The sequence below is a fragment of the Felis catus genome, chromosome B2, assembly GCF_018350175.1.
Source record: "Felis catus isolate Fca126 chromosome B2, F.catus_Fca126_mat1.0, whole genome shotgun sequence".
NCBI lineage: Eukaryota > Metazoa > Chordata > Mammalia > Carnivora > Felidae > Felis > Felis catus.
Window position 1 is genome coordinate 127,722,258 of NC_058372.1, and position 23,174 is coordinate 127,745,431.

General features: G+C 36.5%; 1 protein-coding gene across 1 annotated transcript in view; it reads left to right on the top strand.

Annotated features, from left to right (window-relative positions):
• Positions 1-780: 780 nt before the first annotated feature.
• Positions 781-23,174, top strand: part of VTA1 (vesicle trafficking 1) — a 69,473-nt gene continuing 47,079 nt past the window's right edge. Inside the window, exons 1-2 of the mRNA XM_003986613.6 lie at positions 781-931; positions 22,836-22,930. Of these exons, the coding sequence (XP_003986662.2) occupies positions 820-931; positions 22,836-22,930 (207 nt within the window). The 5' untranslated portion in view covers positions 781-819. The remainder of the gene's footprint in view (positions 932-22,835; positions 22,931-23,174) is intronic.

Sequence of the window (23,174 nt, forward strand, 5' to 3'; positions counted from 1 at the left end):
TGAGAAAAGAGAAAAAGAATTGAAGTCATTGGTTGTAGAAGGAAAAGTTGATGTCTACAATGGTATGAGTTAAAATACTTGACAAATTATTCATCATTACCCAGAAATAAATTACCTTCAGATTATTCATTCGCTAGCGGATACCCACCCAGTTCAGAAGAAAAATTCAATTTTCTTTAAGCTTATGTGCTTAAGTGTTTAAGCTGAAAAAAAGTCTGGTTATTTTATCCAATGTATCAATATAAAAGAATTCAATATAAAATTTTAAACACATCATCTCTCATCTCAGGCAATAATTGAATTTACTGTTTCTACAATCAGAAAGATTTCTACGGACGCTATTAAAATAATCTGAGGAACTGGAAGTGATAATTCCTGAATGATGTCAACGACAATCCACTTCACCCTTTCTCCCAATCAGCAAACTTTATTCTCTTCATGTTTTCCCCTTTCTACTTTCCGTCTCGCTAAAGAGAAAAGAAAAAAAGAAAAAGAAAAAAAAAAGGAAAGAAAAAAAAGGTCTGGGGGACGCAAGAAAGTAAAAGAAAACAAAAACTCTTTTCCCTCCCATCCGCAGCCAGCAGAGAGCGCTGGTGCCACAAGCGGCACCACGGCGGTGCCGCTTAGCCTACACTGGTATCTAACCCCCCCGGAGCCGGGTACACTGAGACTGTCCCTGCTGGGAGCCCGTAGTTGACTTGCTGTCGCTGAGCAACGGAAAGTGGGCGGGATTTTTGCGCGTTCGTGCGCGCGACCTGCCGGACGGAAGCGGAAGTGTCGGTAGCGCGCGAGTAGGAAGTGGTGATTCCTGGAATAGAGATGGCCGCGCTTGCTCAGCTGCCCCCACTCCCCCCCCAGTTTAAGAGCATACAGCATCATCTGAGGACGGCTCAGGAGCATGACAAGCGGGACCCTGTGGTCGCTTATTACTGTGAGTCTTTCCGAGTCGCCGTGCCTCTCCTTACCCTCCGGGGCCCACACACCACCCCTTGGTTATTAAGGCAGGCCCCGCCCCTTCAGCTTTAGACCTGAGCTTTGACCTCTGGCCTGCCCTGGGAACACAGTGCGGCCCCGCCCTTCTCTGGGATTTCCCCACCTTCCCCCCTTTTTCCCCCTCGCAGGCCCAGAGAGACAAAACTTAAAAGCACCCCTGGTTTTCGTCGCCTCTCCAGTCTTGGGCTTAAATATTGCCAAACTGGCTGCATGGGCTCATGAGCTCAGTGACACACTATCTTAAGGTTTTCTGTGTATACTCAGCAAGTCTTCTGTCTCCAAAATCACCTCGACAGTTAAGTTAATTGTGTTGGGGCTAAAACAAAGGTGAGTGTCCCGAAGACGGTAGTGATGTGGACAAAAGGAAGAAGGTAGACTAATTGAAAACATAGTAATGAGTGCAGGTTAATTATGACAACATGAAAGCCCATTCAGAAACTCATAAATGATGAAATGGAGATGAGTTGCTAGGAAACTAGCACTTGAATTTGACCATCTTCCCACCAGTGGGAATTTTTTGTCTTCTTTGAATAATACCTGGGGCCAAGACATTTGGTAGCAATACTATCACTTGGGTTGATTATGAGACCTATAATCTACAGTTGATAGAGAACAAATTAGGTTGTTCAAATTTTTTCCTTCGTAGTATGTCTAGTAGTTTTTTTATGTAAACTTTAAACTTGACGGCAAATAAAACAAGTTACCAAGCAATTGTAATCTTCTGTGAAGGACTTTTAGCATTGAAAAGCTCCATATAATGTGTCCTCTTTTGTGAACATTGAAACGTTCACTAAACTCTGGTCTAGTTTCATCCCTGTCAAACTCCAGTACCCCCATTTCTCAAGTATTCAAGGCCCTTTCACACCTCTACGTTCTTCAGTTTCTTGGAATGTCTACCTGTTTTTTTTTTTCCCACTTGGCAAACTCCTCATGATACAAGATCTAACCCAAATGTCACCTCTTCTGTAGGCAGTAAGTTGATTATTCTCTAGGCTGTCTCCCATTTTGTTCAAATCATACAGTGTTATTTCCATTATATTTGTTTTTCAGGTTCCACAAGAAGGAAGGACTATTAATCATTTAATCACCTTGTACTTATTGAACTTCTTCCTGTATCAGGCATTACTAGGCACTGTGGCTGCAGTTCCTGCATTCATGCAGCATATATACAAGTGAGGAAGAGAGGAGATTAAACAATAAAATGAGCATATTATATGGACTAGTAGAAGGTTTTGAAGACAGACAAAGCAAGGAAAAGAGAAGGGAGTACTAGGAGTAGGGTGGTAGGGAGCAAGGAGGGGGTTTCACTTTCAAGGTAGTTATGGAATGTGTCACTGAGTTCACATCTGAGCAAAGACTTGAACGAAGAGAAAGACAGGCTTTGCATCATCTGGAAAATATAGAGGGAATAATATATGCAAAGGTCATGAGGCAGGGGCTTGTTTGAAGGAGGATCAAGGAGCCCATTGTAACTGGAGTGGCTATAGCAAGGAGAAAAATGATGCGATAAGGTCAAAGAGGTAATTTCTTATAACAATGAAGTAAGTAGGAACCCTTGTTCCTGTCTAAAACAAATTCCCGTTCATGAGTTCTGTATTACATACCTTTGTGAATACCTAGGGACTTTTATTTTCTGTGTCATCTTCCCCCTTTCGCTATTTCTTTCTAAACTTGCCCCAGTTTTTTTTTTTTTTTAATTTAAAAAGAAAAAAGAAAAGCTGCCACTATGACATTCGTGTAAAGTTATAGTCCTGTCTGCCTAACTTCAAAGGTAAGCTTGAAATAGTCGTGGGTATTGTCTGTACCTCCCTTTCTCCCAGAGCCTTTTCAGCTCATTGCAGTCTGCTTTTCATGCCTTTTATTTCACCAAAACTGCTCTCAACAGGGCCATGAACAAACATTTGCATTGCTAAATCCAAGTGGTAGCTAAAGAATATTTTTGTTGTGAAACATACGCATATTAAAGAATACATATAACGTGTGTATGGTTTAAGGAATAATAAAATGAACACTGAGGTACCCACCATACTTGAAGTTATTAGACTTTTAAATTTTGTCCAATCTGGTGAGCATGAAATTCAAGCTGAATTTGCAATTCACTGATCTTAATGAGGTTGAGCGTCTTTTCATATGTTAATTACCATTTGTGATTCCCTTTTGAAATACCTATTTATTGCTTCTATTTTTTTTAATTTCAGTGTTTATCTTTTCTTAATAATATACTAATCATTTGTTATATGTGCATTGCAGATGTCTTCTCCAAGTTCATAGTTTGATTTTTTTACTCTGTGAAGTCCTTTGATGTTCAAAAGTTCTTAATTTTAAAATATAGCCAATTTATCACTCTCCTGATTTATATTCTAATTTCCCAAGACTTGATTTCTTTTCATCTACCTTGTTTGGGACTTTGGCATACTGGATTTGCAGATGGGTGTCTTCCATAAATTCTGGAAAATCTCTATTATCTGTTCAAGTATTCTCTGTTCTCTACTGAAATTTTGATGAGACACGTGCTTCACTTTTCTCCTTTGTCTCTTAGTGTTTTCATCCCTTTGTGTCTCTGTGCTACATTGTGTATAATTTCTGCAGGTCTGTGTTCACCTCCATATATCCTATTGTATAACCCATTTGTTGAATTTCTGTTTTCATTTTTTTTTTTTTATTTCTGGGTGTTCTCTTTTTGTTGTTTTTAAATTGGCCCAGCCGTTTCTGATAGTCTTTTGTTACTATATTTTTAAACACTTATTTCTTTAAAAGGTTTGTAAATATTTGTTTGTATTTGTGTTCTGATCATTCCTATAGCTGCTGTACATGTGAGTCTGATTCTGTTGTGTAACAGAAGACTGCTCGTGGTGACCCCTTTACTTGTGATTTGTGCTTTACACATACCAAACCAGTGTTCTTCAAACCTTGGGGTGCAAGTAATTCTACAGGAATCATATCCCCAGTTCTCAACTTCTGTGTTTCTTTTCTAACAAAGCTCCTTTGATCAGGGTAGCAAAGTAGTATGCTGCTCCTCTTTTCCCACATCCTGTTCACAATTGCCCTTCTCCTACTTTAGAGAAGAAAGGCATACTCCCATGCCTCGTGAATATTCTTATGGTGTGTTGCCCTGGGGGAGAAGGTGGAAAACCTTCCAGGGTGTCTGGAAAAAAGGGACAATTCAAATTACTGGTATAGTGAAGTTTCTGTTAATTAAGGTATTAAGGAGAGCTTCCTGCCCTTCCCTTTTTTATATGGAAGAAAATCAGAGCAAAGAATAAGCCTTTATTTGAAAACGCTGGGCATGAGAAAAGATGGCAAAAGCAACATTCTAATTTGGGGAATGAGTGCAGAACATTTTATGAGGGGGAAGAGAAAGGATTGTCCTTAGATATTAGTAGCCATTGTTTGATCATTTGGGATTTAATCCAGAGGGGTGGTGAGGGGCATTTTGGGATCAGAGTCATGTGTGAGAGAGTGTGAAAAGGTTTAGCTGTGAGGACAAAGACATGCAAGGACCACAGTGGAAAAGTCTGTCTTTCAGAGGTCTCGTATGTTTATAAATGTATCTGTTTAAGGGCAAAGCCTCGCATTAAAACCTGGCCTGAGTTGCAGTGTTCCGAATTCCCAGAATGTAAGACTTTTCCTGAAATGACCTCACCTTTTCATTTTCTATTCATTATGAAAGAATATCATTCCTGATAGAAGAGCAAACCCCAAAAAGCAAAGGAGAAATGCTGGAAGGGGTAGTGCCTTGTTTCATCCAAGTGACATAAGGATTTGTGGCTGACTGAAATTTTGGAATTAGAAGTCAGATGAGATGCGGTGAATGGGGACATGGGTTAACACTTATTTGATTGGAAAATTAAATCGTATTTTTCTGAAAAGTAAGCCACCATTGGCAGGCTGGTTTGGCATTAGCAGCAGGTTTTGCCATTTATGTTACACGATAGACATGCTCCAACTAAATGAGCCTAATTTTCGGCTCTGAGGTATTTTGTTTTTTCAGAAATACATTTAAAGCAAGTAATAACATAAAAACATTTGAATTGGTTTTGAGTTTTTCTAATGTTTTTGTTTTCTTTGCCAGAGCATGTTGAAATGAACAGCATTTCAGTTTTCCCAATCTTGTTTCAGTGTCTTAGAATAAACAAGCCTCTGAATGAAAGGACATGATGAATCCTCGTAAGATTTTTTGGTATGCTTCACAGAATTGAGAAAATGAATAACTCTAATGATGGGGTGACAAGTCCTTTTCTCGTTTTAAAACAAATTTTGAGGCTGACCTATATGAAATATCAGCTAAGAGAGATTATTAAAAATAGTATTTGACGATAGATGATTATATGCTTTTTAGCCTGAAACCCAGAAGGAATGAAAAGAATTCTATGATTCTGCTGTGACAAAACTTCCATTCTCATCTACTGTTTTATGTGAATGAACTTTCTCTGAAAGAGAAAGTTTCTCTGAACTTTCTCCTATGTTAAATTCATAAAAGTGGGAATAGAACCAATACATTACTCTGGTTCATTATGACAGTAAATCATACTGATTCCTAGATACACAGTTTAGCTCATTATAAGACACATTAACAGTAAATTTTACTTTTTCTTTTTAATTATTATTGAAATGTATAAATATTGATGTTGTTTTGATCAATTATTCATTACAATAATCACAAAAACCTCAAATCCAGAGGAAAAACTTTAATGCTGAGCACCTTATTTCACAGGAAGTTTTGATAAATTTAAATTTCTGTTTTTATACATTTTTAAAATTGTTTTAAATGTTTATTTTGAGAGAGAGAGAGAGAGAGAGAGAGAAAGCAGGGGAGGGGCAGATGGAGAGAAAGAGTCCCAAGCAGGCTCAGCACTGACAGCGCTTAGCTGGTTGTGGGGCTCAATTCCATGAACTGTGACCTGAGCTGAAATCAAGAGATGCTTAACAGACAGAACCACCCAGATGCCCCCAATTTTGATACTTTTTTTTTTTTTTGCAGAGAAGTATGCTAATCAGGTTAGGACTTTTGAGCATACAAATATATTCTTTTATAATAAAATTCAGTAGGATAAGTAAATGGAAATGTAGTTTAAAAGAAATAACAAAATGTATCATTTCTGACTCTTGAAGAAAGAGCTTTTTCCATTTTAAAATAGATTATGATACCAAATTGTTAATGATACTTAACAGCTGAAAGAGTGATACAATTTTAGATGTCTGAATTTGATGTACAGAAGTTACATCTTTTATACTTGCTTAAATATCTGATGAAAAGTGATAGATGTCAACTTAAAAGTGTGCGAAGGGATACATTTCTATAATCTTCGTGCAAACAATTTTCTAAATTTCCTAGAGCAAAGAATTTTTGGTGAGGAAAAAAAAAGAAGATTATTATGCTGAAGTACTTGCTGACCAGTAAAGCTCCCTGTTGTCTTTTACTTCTGAGGCTTTGCCTGGAATCCCCCTGACTTCCTCTTCACCTGGCTAACTTACTAGTACTGATCCAATACAAATTCTACATTTTATAGGCTGTTTTTCATTACCTCCAAAGGATACTCTAGAAATTGTTCCAGTGTGCCCCTCATCTTAATTACATGGTGTTATAAACACCTTTTTACCTTTTAATCTTCCAGATTCTCCTGAAGGACAGGGAATAAGTATCTTGTTTTCTCTCACCACCTGGCACACAACTGACATTCATAAATATTTAATGAATGCCATCTCTCTAAATGTTACTAACATTTCACTAGAGCATAAGCTCTATGAGAGCAAAGTATGTCTTATTTGATGATCTTGGAATCTCTGACTCCTAATATAGTACCTAAGACATGGTGGATATGTGTAAATTTTGTCTGTTGATTGAATAAATGAACTATATAGTGACTATAGAGTAATTTATAGCTTTTTGACATGCTCTAGCTACAGTAAGGAAATGTAATGGAAAGAATTCCAATGCTCTGTTTTATAATTTACCTTACTATGTTTAAAAAATGTTTTACTGTTTACTCCTTCGTTAAGAGAGAGAAAGAGCACACACAAGAGAGAGAAAGAGTGGGGGAGGGGCAGAGAGAGGAAAAACAGAATCTGAAGCAGGTTCCAGGCTCTGAGCTGACAGCACAGAGCCCGATTCGGGATTTGAATTCATGAACTGCAAGATCATGACCTGAGCTGAAGTCAGATGCTTAATCAACTGAGCCACTGGGCGCCCCTTACCTTACTATGTTTATAATGAGTTTTAGATGAAGTCAGAGGTATAGTATCTAGCATAAGGTATAGTTATTGTGCCTCCTCCATTTTGGTGTTATATGATTTCCAGAAATGATTTATCTATGGGCTTAATGTGAATACCCTAGTGTTTTATCATTTTTTAAATTATGACCTTAATATTTCTATATTTTTATGTTGTTTGGTCTTTTGTTTTCTTTTTAAATCAGGAATGTATATTGAATGCTATGTATCAAATTACCTTTTTGTACTATTTGTGCAAGTGGTAATGTGCTTGTGCTTACTTCTTTGAACTTGTTAATTTAGTAAGTTATAACAAAATAGTAAATGTTCTCATTTAAAACATCCTTCCATTCCTGGAAAGAATCCCATTAGTTTTTTTTTTTTTTAATTAACCATTTTTTTTTTTTTTTTTTTAGATACTTGTAGATCTGCATGCATGTCCCAAAAATAATACAGAAAGATCCTGTACCCTTTACTCCATGTCTTCCAGTGGTAATGTCTTGCAAAAAAAAAAACAAAAAACAAAAACGATAATACTATGACCAGAATATTGACATTGATAAAATCCACCAATCTTATTCAGACTTCCCCAGTTTTATGTATATTCCTGTGTGTGTGTGTGTGTGTGTGTGTGTGTGTGTGTGTGTGTGTGTGTATTTAGTTCCAAGCAGTTTATCAGATACAGGTTCCTGTATCACCATAGTCAGGAAAACAGTTCCCTACGAAGGATCCCTCATGTTACTTTTCTAAATCCACATCTGTCTCTTGTCAACCTTACCCTATCCTTGTATCCTAGCAACCACTAACCTATTCTTCATTTCTAAAATTTTATCATTTAAAAAATATTATATTTTATCATTTATATTATATTTTATCATTTAAAAATATTATATAAATGCAATCATTATATACCCTTTAGACTTGACTTTTTTTCACTCAGCAAGTAATAATTGCCCGGAAGCTCGTCTAACTTGTTACATGTATCAATATTTTGTTTCTTTTTAATGCTCAGTAATATTCCATGGTATGAATGTACCAGAGTATAACAGTTCAGCCATTGAAGGACATTTGGGTTGTGCTATGATCTGAATGGTTGCCTCCCTCCTCCCCAATTCGTGTTGAAATCCTAACCCCCCAAAAGTAATGGTATTAGTAGATGAGGTGTTTGGGGGACGATTAGGTCATAAGAATGGAGGCCTCATGAAAGAGATCTGTTATGAAAGAGATCCCACAGAGCTCCCTACCCCTTCTTGGTATTTAGTTTTATAAGAAACTAGCAAAACTTTTCCAGATTGGCTGTACCATTGTACATTCCAATCAGCAACGTGAGTGGCGAGTGACCCAGTTTCTCTATGTTATTGCTGGCATTTGGTATGTCACTCTTTTTTTATTTTATTTTTTTAATTTTTACAGAGAGTGTGTGTGTGAGCAGGGGAAAGAGGCAGAGGGAGAGAGAGAGAATCTCAGGCTTCCATGCTCAGCACAGAGCATCTGATGAAATCAAGAGTCAGATGCTCAACCAGCTGAGCCACCCAGGCTTCCTGTGTCACTATTTTTATTTTAGTCATTCTGGTAGTTATGTTAACATCATGGCTTTAATTTTTATTTCCCCATGAAATTAACATCTTGTGCTTATTTACTATCTGTATATCACCTTTCAACAAAATGTGTTTTTGCCCCTCCCCCCTTTATCTTTACAGTTTTGAGAGTTCTTTATATATTGTAGTTACTGTAAGTTCTTAGATATGTGTTTTGCAAATATTTTTCCCAGTCTGTAGCTTCTCTTTTGTCTTCATAATGGAGTCACAAAGTTTTAAATTTTGCTACTACCCAGTTTTTCAGTTTTTGCTTTTTTATATGCTGTTGGTATCAAATCTGTATGCTTTATTGTGTATTTTTCTTAGTGTCCTAGTCTGTTTTTTGTTTTTCTCCCCCAAGAAGAGTTCCTAAATAATATTGATTTAGCTCTTTTTTTTTTTTTTTTGAGTGTTATCATTGTCAGATTTTTAGTAACAATGTCATGCTGGTTTCCTAAATACTTGTTGAAAAGGTTCTCCTATCTGACTTGGACTAAAACACAGTAGATCTATCTCTCTCTTTTGATTAAAGAAGTCCTTGTAGAGCAGACCTTTGTTGTTTGGGGGGAAATTATTTTATATATTTACCAATTTCTTCCATTTAAAATATTTCTGGCTTGGGGGTACCTGGGTGGGTCAGTCAGTCAGTTAAGCATCCAACTTGGACTGAAGCCATGATCTCATGGTTCGTGAGTTCAGGCCCCACATCGGGCTCTGCACTTACAGTGAGGAGCCTGCTTGGGATTCTCTCTCCCTCTCTCTCTCTCCGTCCCTCCCTCACTCGCACTCTCTCTCTCTCCCAAAATAAATAAGTAAACTTAAAAAATACACATTTTTGGCTTGAACCTGTGTTGATATATTAAAGTTTTCTAGAATATCTTCCATTTCTGTCAGATTTGCAAATTTATTAACTAGAAATTACAAGCTTAACCTTTTTTCCCTTCCCTCATATCTTTCACAATCAATCAGTCATTAAATTTTAAAAATTTTACTTATCTCCTCATTTTCTTTTGGTATATACCATACCCTTATCTTACACCTAAACTACTGACAGAGGTTCCAAGTTTCTACTTCAGACAGGTCATCCCTTGAGCCACTAGATTAGAACAGGTAGTCTGTTTTAAATGCTTAGTTTAAATAAATAAATAAATAAACAAATAAATGATAGAGTTAACTGTAAACACTTAGAAATTCTGTATGACACACACTACAATTTTAAAAACGTTGCATAGGAAAAATATTTCCAGTAGATGAGACAAAGGGCCAATATCCGTGGTATATAAAACACTCATATAAAATCATTTTATAAAACCTAAGATACCCATAGAGAAATGGACAAAGAACATGTATATACAACTGCTGAAAGAAGGAATGGGAATCATTAAAATTCAGCATAACTAGTAATGTAAATTAAAATCACTTACGTTTTGCAACTAACTCAGTAGGTTAAGTGTCTGACTCTTGATTTCGGCTCGGGTCATGATCTCCTGGATGGTGGGTTTAAGCCCTGAGTCTGATGGTGCGGAGCCTGCTTGAGATTCTCTCTCCCCCCACCCCCATCTCTGCCCCTGCCCTACTCAAGCTCCCCTTCTCTCTCCCTCTCTCTCTCTCTCTCAAAATAAATAAACTTAAAAAATTTTAAAAACAAAAAATCACTAATTTTTTTTGGCTGTAAAATTGTAACAGTGCAGATGAATTTACAGTGAAATCTCCATTGACAAGGCAGTGTGAATTGGTACAAAAGTTTTGGAAAGCATTTTGGCAAAATGGATTGAATCACAAAAATATCTGTAATTCAGTAATTCTAGTTTTGGAAAGCTTGTGCTTAGGAAATAATCACAAATATATTGAGGGCTTTATGTGGAGTTCTCTGGATGATTATTTATACATTTGTGGAAAATGCAAAATAACCAAAATACAGATCACTGTGGAGATGGTTAATTAAGTTATGGCATATCTACTGGGTGGAAAGTAATGTAATCATTTAAGAATTACAAAGCATCTTTTGTAACATGGGAGGAAGTTTGTATGAAAATGCAGGATATAAAATTGTGTATATACACACACACACACACACACACATAATTTGAACTTTTTAATGTGTATATACTTGGAGAAAAAGATTGTGGCTTTTAGTTTCATATAGTGTTTCTTTTGAATTTTTTGTTGTTTGTTTTCTGTTCTGTAAGTGAACATATTCCATACCATAAAAAATTTCAAAGCAAAAGCTATATTAAAACCAAATTGTTTTTTAAAAGCCACCTATGGGGTGCCTGGGTGGCGCAGTCGGTTAAGCGTCCGACTTCAGCTCAGGTCACGATCTCGCTTCTGTGAGTCGAGCCCCACGTCAGGCTCTGGGCTGATGGCTCGGAGCCTGGAGCCTGCTTCCGATTCTGTGTCTCCCTCTCTCTCTCTGCCCCTCCCCATTCGTGCTCTATCTCTCTCTGTCTCAAAAATAAATAAACGTAAAAAAAAAATTTTTTTTTTTAAATAAAAGCCACCTATAGTAGCTCCATATGTAAGTGCCCTTAGTTATTTGAACTCTGAAATCATCTTTAGCAGTTCTAATCAAGCTGAATTTCATTGTTTCCCGAACCTTTCTCATTTGTCTCTTGTCTTCAAGTCTTCTAACATTTTGTTCGCTCTGTCCTGACAACTCTTTACTTCTTCACCACCCTTACTCTACTTTATCCTTATGTACTACTTGAATGTCACTTTTTCTGGGAGGCCTTCTCCTAAACTTCCTAAGGTGCTTCTTTTCTTTGTCCTCATCGTGCTTTGTATGGCTTTACCTTAACTGCTTTTCATTTTCTGTTGTCTCTTCCAGGCTTTAAACTTAAGGCCTATTGTGTCTTCTAGGCTTTAAACTTAAGCACCCTTCTGGGTGCTTTTTATCTATTTACAGTGTCACTTAGTGCTAGGCCACTAGAGATACTGACACAGTAAAGAAAAAGGGCTCAAAAATGTCTGTTAAATTGACTTGGATTGTAAGGCAACCTGTGGTCCCTAGAGGGAACTATGGCCATAGAGTTGTCACTGGATAAAGAAGCAGACAACATTCATGTAGCTCTTGGCATTTGTAACAATGCTTTCTTTCAGGATATCTGATTTGAACCCTAAAATCATCCTGATTCTTCCGTTAGTAAGTGATGGAACCAGGATCTGAATGGCAGATGCTAGTTGAGAAATAGTTGTATGAAAAATCTGTGATAGTAGGTGGTAATTAGAAAACCAGTTGCAGAGTGAGTGAGGGTAAAGGGACTATCCTAATTGGTGAAAAATGAAAGGGGGGCAAAAAGCCAATGCAGTGTAATCTGGGAGATTGTGATAACTGAAGGGTAGAAATGGAGGACAGGCTTGATGTTATTAACATAATTTTGAGCAACATGTGTGTGTGTGTGTCTCTCTCTCTCTCTTTTTTTTTTTTTTTCTTTAATGAAGCCAGAAAATATTTGAGTCTCTAAATGTGGACTCTTTATGGTAAATATTTTGATTCTGTCATTTGGTGTTGTAGATAAAGCTAAACCCCATAAAGAGTCCTTCCCTTGGTATTAGCTTAAGTAACTAAACATAGTTTCAAGTTCGGTTTTTTAAAGTTTCCTCTAGAGGGTGACAGTGTACAATTAACAGACTTAATGAAAGCGTAGATGTTCTTTGAGAGTCATTTGTTTATGATCATAGGAAAATTAAAAACAGTTGTTCAGGAAGTTGTAAACAGGTATGGCCATTTCAATTTTGAGCTGTAACAGAACATGGGGTGTAAAATTGTAATTTAGTTTAAATAAAGGCTAAATAATAAGGGAGTTTTTAATTGATATGTTAAATCAGATGGGTTTGAGGATTAATAACCAGTTGCCTATTATTTTTTTTCTGTTGTTAATCACACAGAAATTAGATCTTTTGAAGCCAGTGAGACAAACTTAACTAGACCAGTAAAGATCTCCCCCTTTCTTACTGATTTGTGAATCTCTGTGATTAATGGAAGTCTGTAGTCCTGTTGTCAGAGTACTTACCATTTTTTATTACAGGCTGACTCAGGCTACATGATTGTAGCAATCACAGGTTAATAATAAAGCACAGTTGGACAGCTGATTTATCCATTAACATTCCCCATTTATTTACCTTTTGTTTGTTTGTGGAATTGTGTTGCAAACATGAGTTTTATTTTTTTAAAAATGATCATTTTAGGGGCGCCTGGGTGGCGTAGTCGGTTAAGCGTCCGACTTCAGCCAGGTCATGATCTCGCGGTCCGTGAGTTCGAGCCCCGCGTCGGGCTCTGGGCTGATGGCTCAGAGCCTGGAGCCTGTTTCCGATTCTGTGTCTCCCTCTCTCTCTGCCCCTCGCCCGTTCATGCTCTGTCTCTCTCTGTCCCAAAAATAAATAAACGCTGAAAAAAAAATTTAAAAAAAAAAAAAAAAATGATCATTTTAATAGTTCCTCCTAGTTTTTGTTTTTTTTTTTTTTAATTTTTTTTTTTCAACGTTTATTTATTTTTGGGACAGAGAGAGACAGAGCATGAATGGGGGAGGGGCAGAGAGAGAGGGAGACACAGAATCGGAAGCAGGCTCCAGGCTCCGAGCCATCAGCCCAGAGCCTGACGCGGAGCTCGAACTCACGGACCGCGAGATCGTGACCTGGCTGAAGTCGGACGCTTAACTGACTGCGCCACCCAGGCGCCCCAATAGTTCCTCCTAGTTTTGAGTGAGGTAAATCATTTCATTTTAGATTCTCAGTCTGTCCCTAAGGTTGAAGGCCCAGGGGGCTGGTGTCAGGTAATTCGTCCTTTACTGTCATCGTTTTGCTTTGGCACCTGTGCAGGTTTAAAGTGTCTTTTTTTATGACAATTATGTTTGACGTTCGAGGTGAAAACTTATTTTTGAGCAGCATGTTATTACATGAAAGAGGTTTCAATGCTTGTGAAGTTCCTGCTTTCGTTCACTTCATCGTTTATTTTTCTGTGGCTTGTCAGGGTTTTTTGGTTTTTAGATGTTTCTTAACCTCAGTTACTGCTTCTCTTTGGAAGCACTTTGGATTCCCTTGTGCCTCAACTATGGGCTTCTTAGATATTCCTCCTCGTCTTATGTTTTTAGTGGTTGCTCTAGCGTTTATGTTAACTTATCATAGTCTACTATCATATAACATACTGCCTCAGAATCCAAGTAAGAACTTTTCTTTTCCCTTCTCCTATCCTTTGTTTCCATACATTTTACTTGTAGATATGTCATAAACCCTAGCATACATTTCAATTTCATTAACTGTCATTTTTTACAAGAAATTTATAAAATGAAATAAGATGTTGAAATATTTTCACACATAATTACCATTTTCAGCACTTATTACTCCTCTCGTTAGATCCCACTTTGAAATCTGGTATCATTTTCTTTCCTGTGGAAGAGCTTTATCATTTCTTACGTAGGCTTGCTGCTGGCAAATTCTTTCAGCTTCTATTGTGTGAAACAGACTTTAATTTCATATCTATTTTTGAGATATTTTTGCTGGATAAAGAATTTTAATTTGTTTATATTTTTCTTCAGCACTCAATTCTTTTTCTTTCTTTTCTTTTCTTTCTTTCTTTTTTTTTTTTTTTTTTTAACCACACCTCCCCACCCTCTTTGGCGAATCCAGTTACACATACATTAGAACATTTTTTTTTCATAACTCACTGAGACTCTGGTTTTCTTTTTCTTTTTCTTTTCAATCCCTTTTTCCCTGCGTAGAGTAGTTTTTATTGCTGTGTTCTGAAGTATACTAATCTTTCTCTCATGGTGTCTAAACTTCTGTTAATCCCTATCCAATACATTTTTTATTTCAGGTATATTTCATCTCCAGAAGTTCCATTTGTGTTATATATGTTCTGTTTCTCTCCTCGTTCATGTTTTCCATTAAATACTTCATTATGATTTCCCAGTAATTTAATGTCACTGCTATTTTTAATGTCACTTTCTGTTATTTTGTCAGTGTTTGATCTTATTGGGCTATTTACATTCTCCTGCTTATTGCCACTTTAGTAATTTTTGATTCGTTGTAGGGCAGTGAATTTTAAGTTCTTGAACATCTAGAGTTTATAGTTTTGAACAGATTTGATCTGGCCTACAGTTAAGTTAGTTGCAGTTCAGTGTGATATGTTTGTGCCTTATTTTGTTTGTTATTAGTTTTGGCAGCCGGTCTAAAGTAGCTCTGAGGACACGATAATCCTCTACTAAAGCATATCCCAAATTTAGGGTCTCTACTGAATATTTTGGATAAGCATTAAGGGCTCTGCACCCTGGCTGGAACTTGAAAGCATCCCAGTTTTGGGGATGTGCTTTGGCGTTGGTTCCACTCACGGCTTCTGCTCACTCTTTGACTTTGTGGAGTTTCCCTGTACACCTACACCTGGTAGTATTCAGCTTAGCCTCAAGTTTATCCTTGGTCAGATTTTTGGGGTTCTTTTCTGCATGGATTCCACTCTTCCGAACTCTGCGCCTCCATTTATAGCTGCTTCTGGAGACCTGAACTCTATAGTCTGTTTTCTCAACTCTACTAGACTATGCTCTGCTTGGGTCTCCCCCCTACTCCTTAGTTTATAATGTGCCTCCAAAGGGGCACCTGGGTGGCTCAGTTGCTTAGGCTTCCGACCTCAGCCCAAGTCATGATCTCATGGTTCCTGAGCTCAAGCCCCACATCCAGCCCTGTGCTGACAGCTCAGAGCCTGGAGCCTGCTTCGGATTCTGTGTCTCCCTCTCACTCTGCCCCTCCCGCACTCGCGCTCTGTATTAAAAAGAAAAATGTGCCTCCAGGAAGAATGCTGGGCTGATCATTGGTGTGGTCGTCTCATTTGTTTCCTTTCTCCAGGTGTCATGGTCTTCCCATCTGTTTCCATTTGTGAAAATGTGGTTCATATATTTTGTCTAGTTTTTTGATGTTTATGGTGAATGGCAAGTCTCATTACTCCATCATGGCCAAAATTTGAATCTGGTCTCGTTTTAGTAATCAAATAGTCACTTAGTATTTGCTCTATACCAGCATAATCTTCTAGTAAGAATTCAAGAGTAGTTCACTTTTTCTTAAAGCTACTATATTATGACAGGAGCTCCAAAAATATTGTTAAATGAAGGAATGAGCAAAGTAAACACCCTTTATTAGTAGACACTCATTCATACTTTCTTTTTAATCTTTGGCTCAGAAGTCCCTTCACAAAAGCTAATACTAACCATATAGCAAATATTTACAATATACTTACAAATAGAGTAATATATTCAGTTCTATTTATTGGAAAAAAATCTTCTTTTAAACATCAGTGTAAATCATAATGATTCCTATTTGAGTGCCATGTTTATTTCACCTATCAAAGCATCACTCTTCACAACTGCTTTTATATATCTTTTTTTTGTATATTTATATCATGCATTTCATAGTTTTATATTTCTCATGTTTAAGCAAGGATGTGTTAGAATGTTAATGTTTAGATTTTATGGAACTTTGAATTACACATACCTTCAGGATTTGTAAATGTTTATCTCCTAAATGCTTCACATTAAATTAAAGTTAGGTTGGAAAGTAGTTAATCCTTTTGCAAATGTGCCTCATTACTCATCTTCAAATAATATTTATTCATAAAAATAAACACATTTCCTTGATGAAATAAATCAAATATATTTTCTTATACATGATTTTAGCTACATATTTTTTCTGTTTTAGTAGGTAATTTTCCATGTTAGACATTAATTTTTCATCATCCTGCTGCTGCTACAATGAATTACTTGTCTCGAGCTGTACATGAAAGTGATTCCTTTTCCATCCCTTCTGGCAAAAAGATCTTTTTGTGTACATATTAATTTTCACAAGTAGATTTAAGGTCTTCTCACTTTTATTAATATTAAAAAATGTATCAGAAGATAATTTTCTGTATTTAAGAAATCAAACATGTGATATATTAAAAAATGTTAAAGCCAGGCCAATTTTATCCTGTTTCCAATTCTGTGATGATTCTTTCCAGTTCTTCAATTAAGGGTGTTACTTGTATTTGCAAAGACTAAATTATGCACATAAACCAAGAAAGAAAATGTATGAAGGCAAAACCAATGAACTGTATTGTCATTACATTTTATAGCAAGTATCAAACATCTGTGTTAAGGTTAACTGGTAAAGGACAGGAGCTGATACTGTGTTGTGAGGAAGTATAATAATGGTTGTGGTGATAGTGAATTGAGAATAATTTGATTTTTTGCTTCCGAAGAAATAAGATTTAGATACTCTCCATTTTTATTGTAAATAACAGTGGTAGTTAAAAATAACAAATTAGAAACTGAGAATTGTACTTTTAAAAAAAATTTTTTTTAAGGTTTATTTATCTATTTTGAGATAGAGAGAGAGCCGGGGAAGGGCAGAGATAGAGAGAATCCCTAGCAGGCTCCACGCTGTCTGCACAGAGCCTGACTCAGTGCTCTATCTCACAAACTGAGATCATGACCTGAGCTGAAATCAAGAGTGGGATGCTTAACTGACTGAGCCACCCAAGTGCCCCCTGAGAATTGTACTTTTTGCATATGAATAAATCACTTAAATCATTTTCTCGTGGTAAAAAGAAAACTGCTCAATTAATCTCTGCGTGTTTCCTTAATGGTCAAGTCCTAGATGGCTGCCACTTAAGCCATTGGAAACCTAAGAATCCATCTCATCTTTTCAACCTGTCTATGCTGGATAGCCATTTATCCCCAAAGTTCGTTCACCAAATAGCTAATTATACTCCATGGATTGTAGGATTCATATAGTGTCCACTACCATGTTAAGAAGGTAAGGAGAAAGACCTCCTAGGAAAACCAAACTGTTTGTATTGTATTTCCTCACATTTTCATGACATCGTGTTAGCCAGTAGTGTATATAGGTAGTGAATAATTAACTAACGTATATTACATTTTCAGTGCATGTTTTTGAGGTTGTTGTTTAAAGAGATTGACCAAAGGGTGCCTGGGTGGCTCAGTCGGTGAAATGTCCAACTTCGGCTCAGGTCATGATCTCGCGGTTCATGAGTTCAAGCCCCACATTGGGCTCTGTGTTGACAGCTCAGAGCCTGGATCCTGCTTCAGATTCTGTGTCTCTCCCTCTCTCTGCTCCTCCCCTGCTCACACTCTGTCTCTCTCCCTCTCAAAAATAAATAAACATAAAAAAAAATAGATTGACGTATGTTTGAAATAGTTATTTGGGAGGTTGGGAAGGCATGTGTTAAGCTCATTTGAGGTTGATAATTTGAATAATTATAATGATGCTAATCTGCTAGTGGTATTTCTCAAATATAGGCATAGAGAATGAGGATTGTTGAGTTTATATATGAGTGTACTTTTGCCAGAGGAATATAGTAAAAAGATTATGGGATAGAAGGACATAGGGCAATGAAATTCTAGAAAAATACATTGTAAAATAAAAGCTGGTTGCCGAGAGAAGTTAAAGGAGAAAAGACTTGATTGTAAATGAAGAAATAGACACCCGTGAACTGGACACCTGTTTTAATAGGCATAACTTTAAGTTGGAAAAAAGGGAAATTGTATTTAGACTTGGTACTTAATATACTGATTTTGGAAGTACAACAGTTTGAGGTGGTAATTTAATTATGGAGTGACTGGCATATAAGGGAGAGTGCATACAAATTTTGGAGACCAGGTCAATAAGAATTGAGAAGATGGTTCTATGTATTTTTAAGATTAGATTTGCTTTCTTATTGCTGAAAATCCAGAATAACAATGGCTAAGTAAAAGAAGGACTTGACTTCCTCATTTAAAACAAAGTCTGATGTTGGTAGTACCCAGTGTGTGCCAAATCCATGAAGTCTGCAGGGACCAAGGTGCTTTCCAATTTCAGCTCTACAAGCCAGCACATGATTATTACCATTTGCAGGGTTGCGTTGTGATCTAAGGTATCTACTAGAGTTTCAGTCATACCATTTCTATTTTAGGCAGCAGAAGTAGAAGAGGGAAAGGGTCAATGAAACCTTTCCCCAGCTGTCATTCCCCCTTTTAAGGTGACTTCCAGAATTCTCTTCCAACAACTTCTGATAATATGGTGCCAGTTTTAGTTACTTGGTCGTATCGTGCTTTGAGGAATACTGGGAAATGTACTTTTGGCTAGGTACATTACAATGCCCTTAATAATAAAGGGGGCTCGTTAGCAAAGGAGGTAGGAAGAAAGAATGTGGGTAGGCAGTTAGCAGTCTCTGCCACAATTACTAATTATCCACATGAACAGGAAAATTTTCAATGATGGACACAGAAGGACCTTGAGGTCCTTGGGCAGTTACAGGCATTAACAAGATCAGGTGGAAGAGAGGGGCTTGAGCCCTAGACCAGTGTTTTTAGAAAACATGGAGAAAAAACTGTAAGTAGCAATGGAATGCACAGAAAAAAAAACCATTATACTTGCCAGTCCCGAGATACGAAGAATATAAGAGAATTTCTTGAGGTGACATCAAGGTTTAGTGAAGACAGGGAGAAGGAATCTGAGGACATGTAGGGGATTTTTCCGATTATAAAGCAGTAGCTCCAAGGGATATGGTAGAAGGAATGGGGCCCTGTGGAAGACGTAAGTGGTAGGTTGGGGTAAGAAAATATAGTTTATAGTTGAGAGGAGTAAGGATGCTGTGAGTAGTGATTCTTAACCTATCCATGAGTTTTTTTAAAAAAATTAATCTTTAATTATATTGTGTAAATTATAAATTATATTTGCATATTGATGTACTAATGTATTATAAAAACACTATATGTATTTTTAAAGATACAGAAACATAGAAACATAAAGAATGATATACAAATTATCAGTAGAAATGCTAATAGTTTCTTTCCCACACTCCAGCTCGTTTTCTTGCCAATCCTTGGGATCATGTAGGTCCCAGAGGCTGCCGTTTCAATATAGCATAGGGCGGGGACTCTAGTAGTGTGACTATAAACAACCTGGCACGAAATTGATCCCTACTGCCAAGCAGAAGCCTTCCTCTTAAAAATAAGAGCAAGAATACTTAAAATTCTTGGTAGAATTTTGGCAATACTGTAAAACATGGCAAGATTAAATTTGGAGGAAGAAGAAGCATATTACCAGTTACAGATATTGTCATTTGTAAAGATGACATTTGATCTGTGATTTCAGCAAATCAAATAGCCAGGAAATCTAAAAAATAAAAATATATTAAAGAGGGAACCACAGATCATTGGAGAAAGGAAGGATCATTTATTAAGTTTATTTGAGATTGTTGCCAGTAACTTGGGAGGAGAGGAAATGCAAGTAAAAGAGTTAAATTTGAAAAATTAAAATGTAGGAAAAACTAGAAAAATCATGTAAATGAGTATCAAGTCCCTTGGAGATAAAAGAACTTTTCTAAGCACAGAATTGACAAGAAAAAAAAAAATCACAAATAATAGCTTTGAGTACATAATATTTCAAGCCTCTGTGTTTCAAATCAGCATTCAAAAATTGAAAGACGGCATCATATTTGCAGCCAATATGTTTGTTTTCCAAAGAGCTCATGTGATGTACTTTAGAAGAAAAAATGCAGCAAAAATGCTGGAAGAAAAAACCTGAACAGCTCACAAAGAGGAAGTCTTGGGGAGTTCAGTCACAGTCATAAGAAGAAAAGGAGTTTAAGGCAGGCACAGATCTTGATCAGCTCAAAAGAGATGTGACTGGTTTAAAAGGAAAGGGTGTTCAACCATGTTTTAAAAGGTGTGGGGGGAAGGGAGAGATGACTGAAACCTAACAGACAACATGCTAAAGAAATATGACTGGTTAAAAGAAAGAGAAGAAGAAGAAAATTTGGTCACATTTGTGACCAATGGATGTTTAAAATGATCGGGTTTTTTGCTTTTCAAATTAGAACCTGGTTTTGGGACAAAGTGATACCCAGTGCTGGCTGGTGTGCAGGGAAAATGAAAACACCATGCTTTTTAAACTGTGTAGCAGTATAAATCTGTACAGTACTTTTGGAACTCCATTTTTTTCTTGCATAAAAACCTAGATGGATCAGACCCTTAAATTCGATATATGAAAATAAATACATTAATAAACATCAAACTCTGTATGTAACATGGCATAAACTAAAAGCCTAAGCATTAAAAAGTAGTTTCTTCAGATTAAGCTATTAAAATTAAAAAGAGAGAGTAAATAACTGCATATTATATATGTATATATATCTTAATATATTTTTAAAAGATATGATCGAGTAGACATAATTGAATTGGAAATCCTGAGAGTAACAAATACCAAGCCATGTTATAAAGCTCTAGTAAATAAAGCAGTGATAGGCCAGGAGACAAATGAAACAGGACGGACAGTATACAGAATTGGGCCCTTTTATCCCATGGAAGCTTAATATATGATAATGAATGTTAAAAGTGGCATTTCAGTCAGTGGGGCAGAATGAGCCATTCTTTCGTCCATGTACTTATCTATTCAGAAAATGTTTATCGAAGGCCAAGCATTACCCTACATGCCAAGCCAAGGGTACATCAGCAAACTGAGTAGACGAAAATCGCCATCATCACAGAGTTTAAATTTGAGTTGGAGTAGAGATAGTGGATAAATAAATAGAATATGATTACGTGCTGAGGAGAAAAGTAAAGCAGGGAAGAGGGATGGTGTTCACAAGGTGCCATTTGAGGGGAAAACATTCTATTCCTCCTTTATACTGTGTAAAGAACTGCCACAAGACAATTTGTTAAAAAGCAAACAACAAAATTTGACAGATTTTCTTTCTTTTATTGATAACTACTCCTAATTGATACAGGGGAATATAGAGCTATGCAGTAAATATGCAGTACTTTTTTAGGAATGAAAATGAAAAATCACTTAAAATCCTGAGACTGATAGGAAGTTTAATAGTATCAAATTTTCATGGGTTTGGGGAAATGAGCGCTTGTATATGTTCGTGATATAACTGCATATTGGTAATCTGTTTTGGAGGACAGCTTGAGAGTAGCTCTCAGAAGTGAAAAAAATACATATACTGTGACCCAGGAATTCCATTTCTTGGTATTTGCCTCTGGGAACTCTTGAATGTATCACAAGAAGGTGTAGTAGCACAATATGATTTGTAGTCCTCAAAATCCAAGAACTACCTGAATGTGAATGTTGTGTCTGTCCACAGGGTGGAGCACTGTAGCACTATCACAGATTTCCAGAACATATTTATAGACTATAAGAGTAAATCGCAGGTGGTATATGTATACACCAGTGGTAACAACAACTACCACAGAACTGTTCATAGCTCCCATCACTGGGAAAGGTATTAGGGTCATGGTGTCACAGAGGTTTTTAGCTTTAGCCTTTCTCTAATTTTATTAACTTTTTAAAAAGAAAGGGTGTGTATTTTTTTTTTTTTGTATATATAAAAATGACTAAAACAGTTCTCCCTGTTAGCCTGAGCTCAAGATACATTTCCCAGTATTCTATCCCATATTATATATTTTATCAGTATCACTTAACTGGCACTTGGATGAGTGCTCTTGTGTAAGTGGTTGTTTTTCTGAGTGCCTTAACTTGCCAATTAAATTACAGGCCTTTTGTCAGCTTAGGACCTGGTCTTTTTTTTTTTTTTTTCTTAATCATAATGTCAAAAAAGAAGGTCTTGGTAAAAAATACTGCTATTATCATTATGAATTTCTTGCATTCTTTGCATAATATTTGTGTGTTCTTTATTTTTGTAAATAAGATCTATAGTAAATCAAAGTTTTATTTCTAAATTCACTTAAATTTTAAATTATTTATTAGAACACATATTTTAAACATTCAGTAATAGAGGGGCGCCTGGGTGGTTCAGCCAGGTAAATGTCCGACTTCAATTCAGGTCATGATCTCACGGTTGCAGTTCGTGAGTTCCAGTCCCGCCACATTGGGCTCTGTGCTGACAGCTCATAGCCTGGAGCCTGCTTTAGATTCTGTGTCTCCCTCTCTCTCTGTCCCTCCCCCACTCGTGCTCTGTCTCTCTTGTGTCTCTCAAAAACAAATAAAAACATTTAAAATATTTAGACATTTAGTAATAGAAAGGAACATTAAAAAATGAGATTGTTCAAACCATCTTATTTTTCTTTGTAGGTCGTTTATATGCAATGCAAACTGGAATGAAGATTGATAGTAAAACTCCAGAATGTCGTAAATTTTTATCAAAGCTAATGGATCAGTTAGAAGCTGTAAGTTAAACACTGATCATTGATTTTCTGATTAATGTTTTAAGTGGCATTTTATTGCATTTGTGTATGTGTATTTTGCCATTTTAGTTCTTCCCCTTGACAGCAATCCACAAAGTTTTTACAGCTGAGAAAAAATTAGACGCAATTTTTGTTTGTTTGTTTGTTTACATCTTACTGCTAAGGGAGTTAGTTGTAAGCATAAAGTAGTTTTCAGTGTCTTTGCATTTACCACTATATCTTGTTA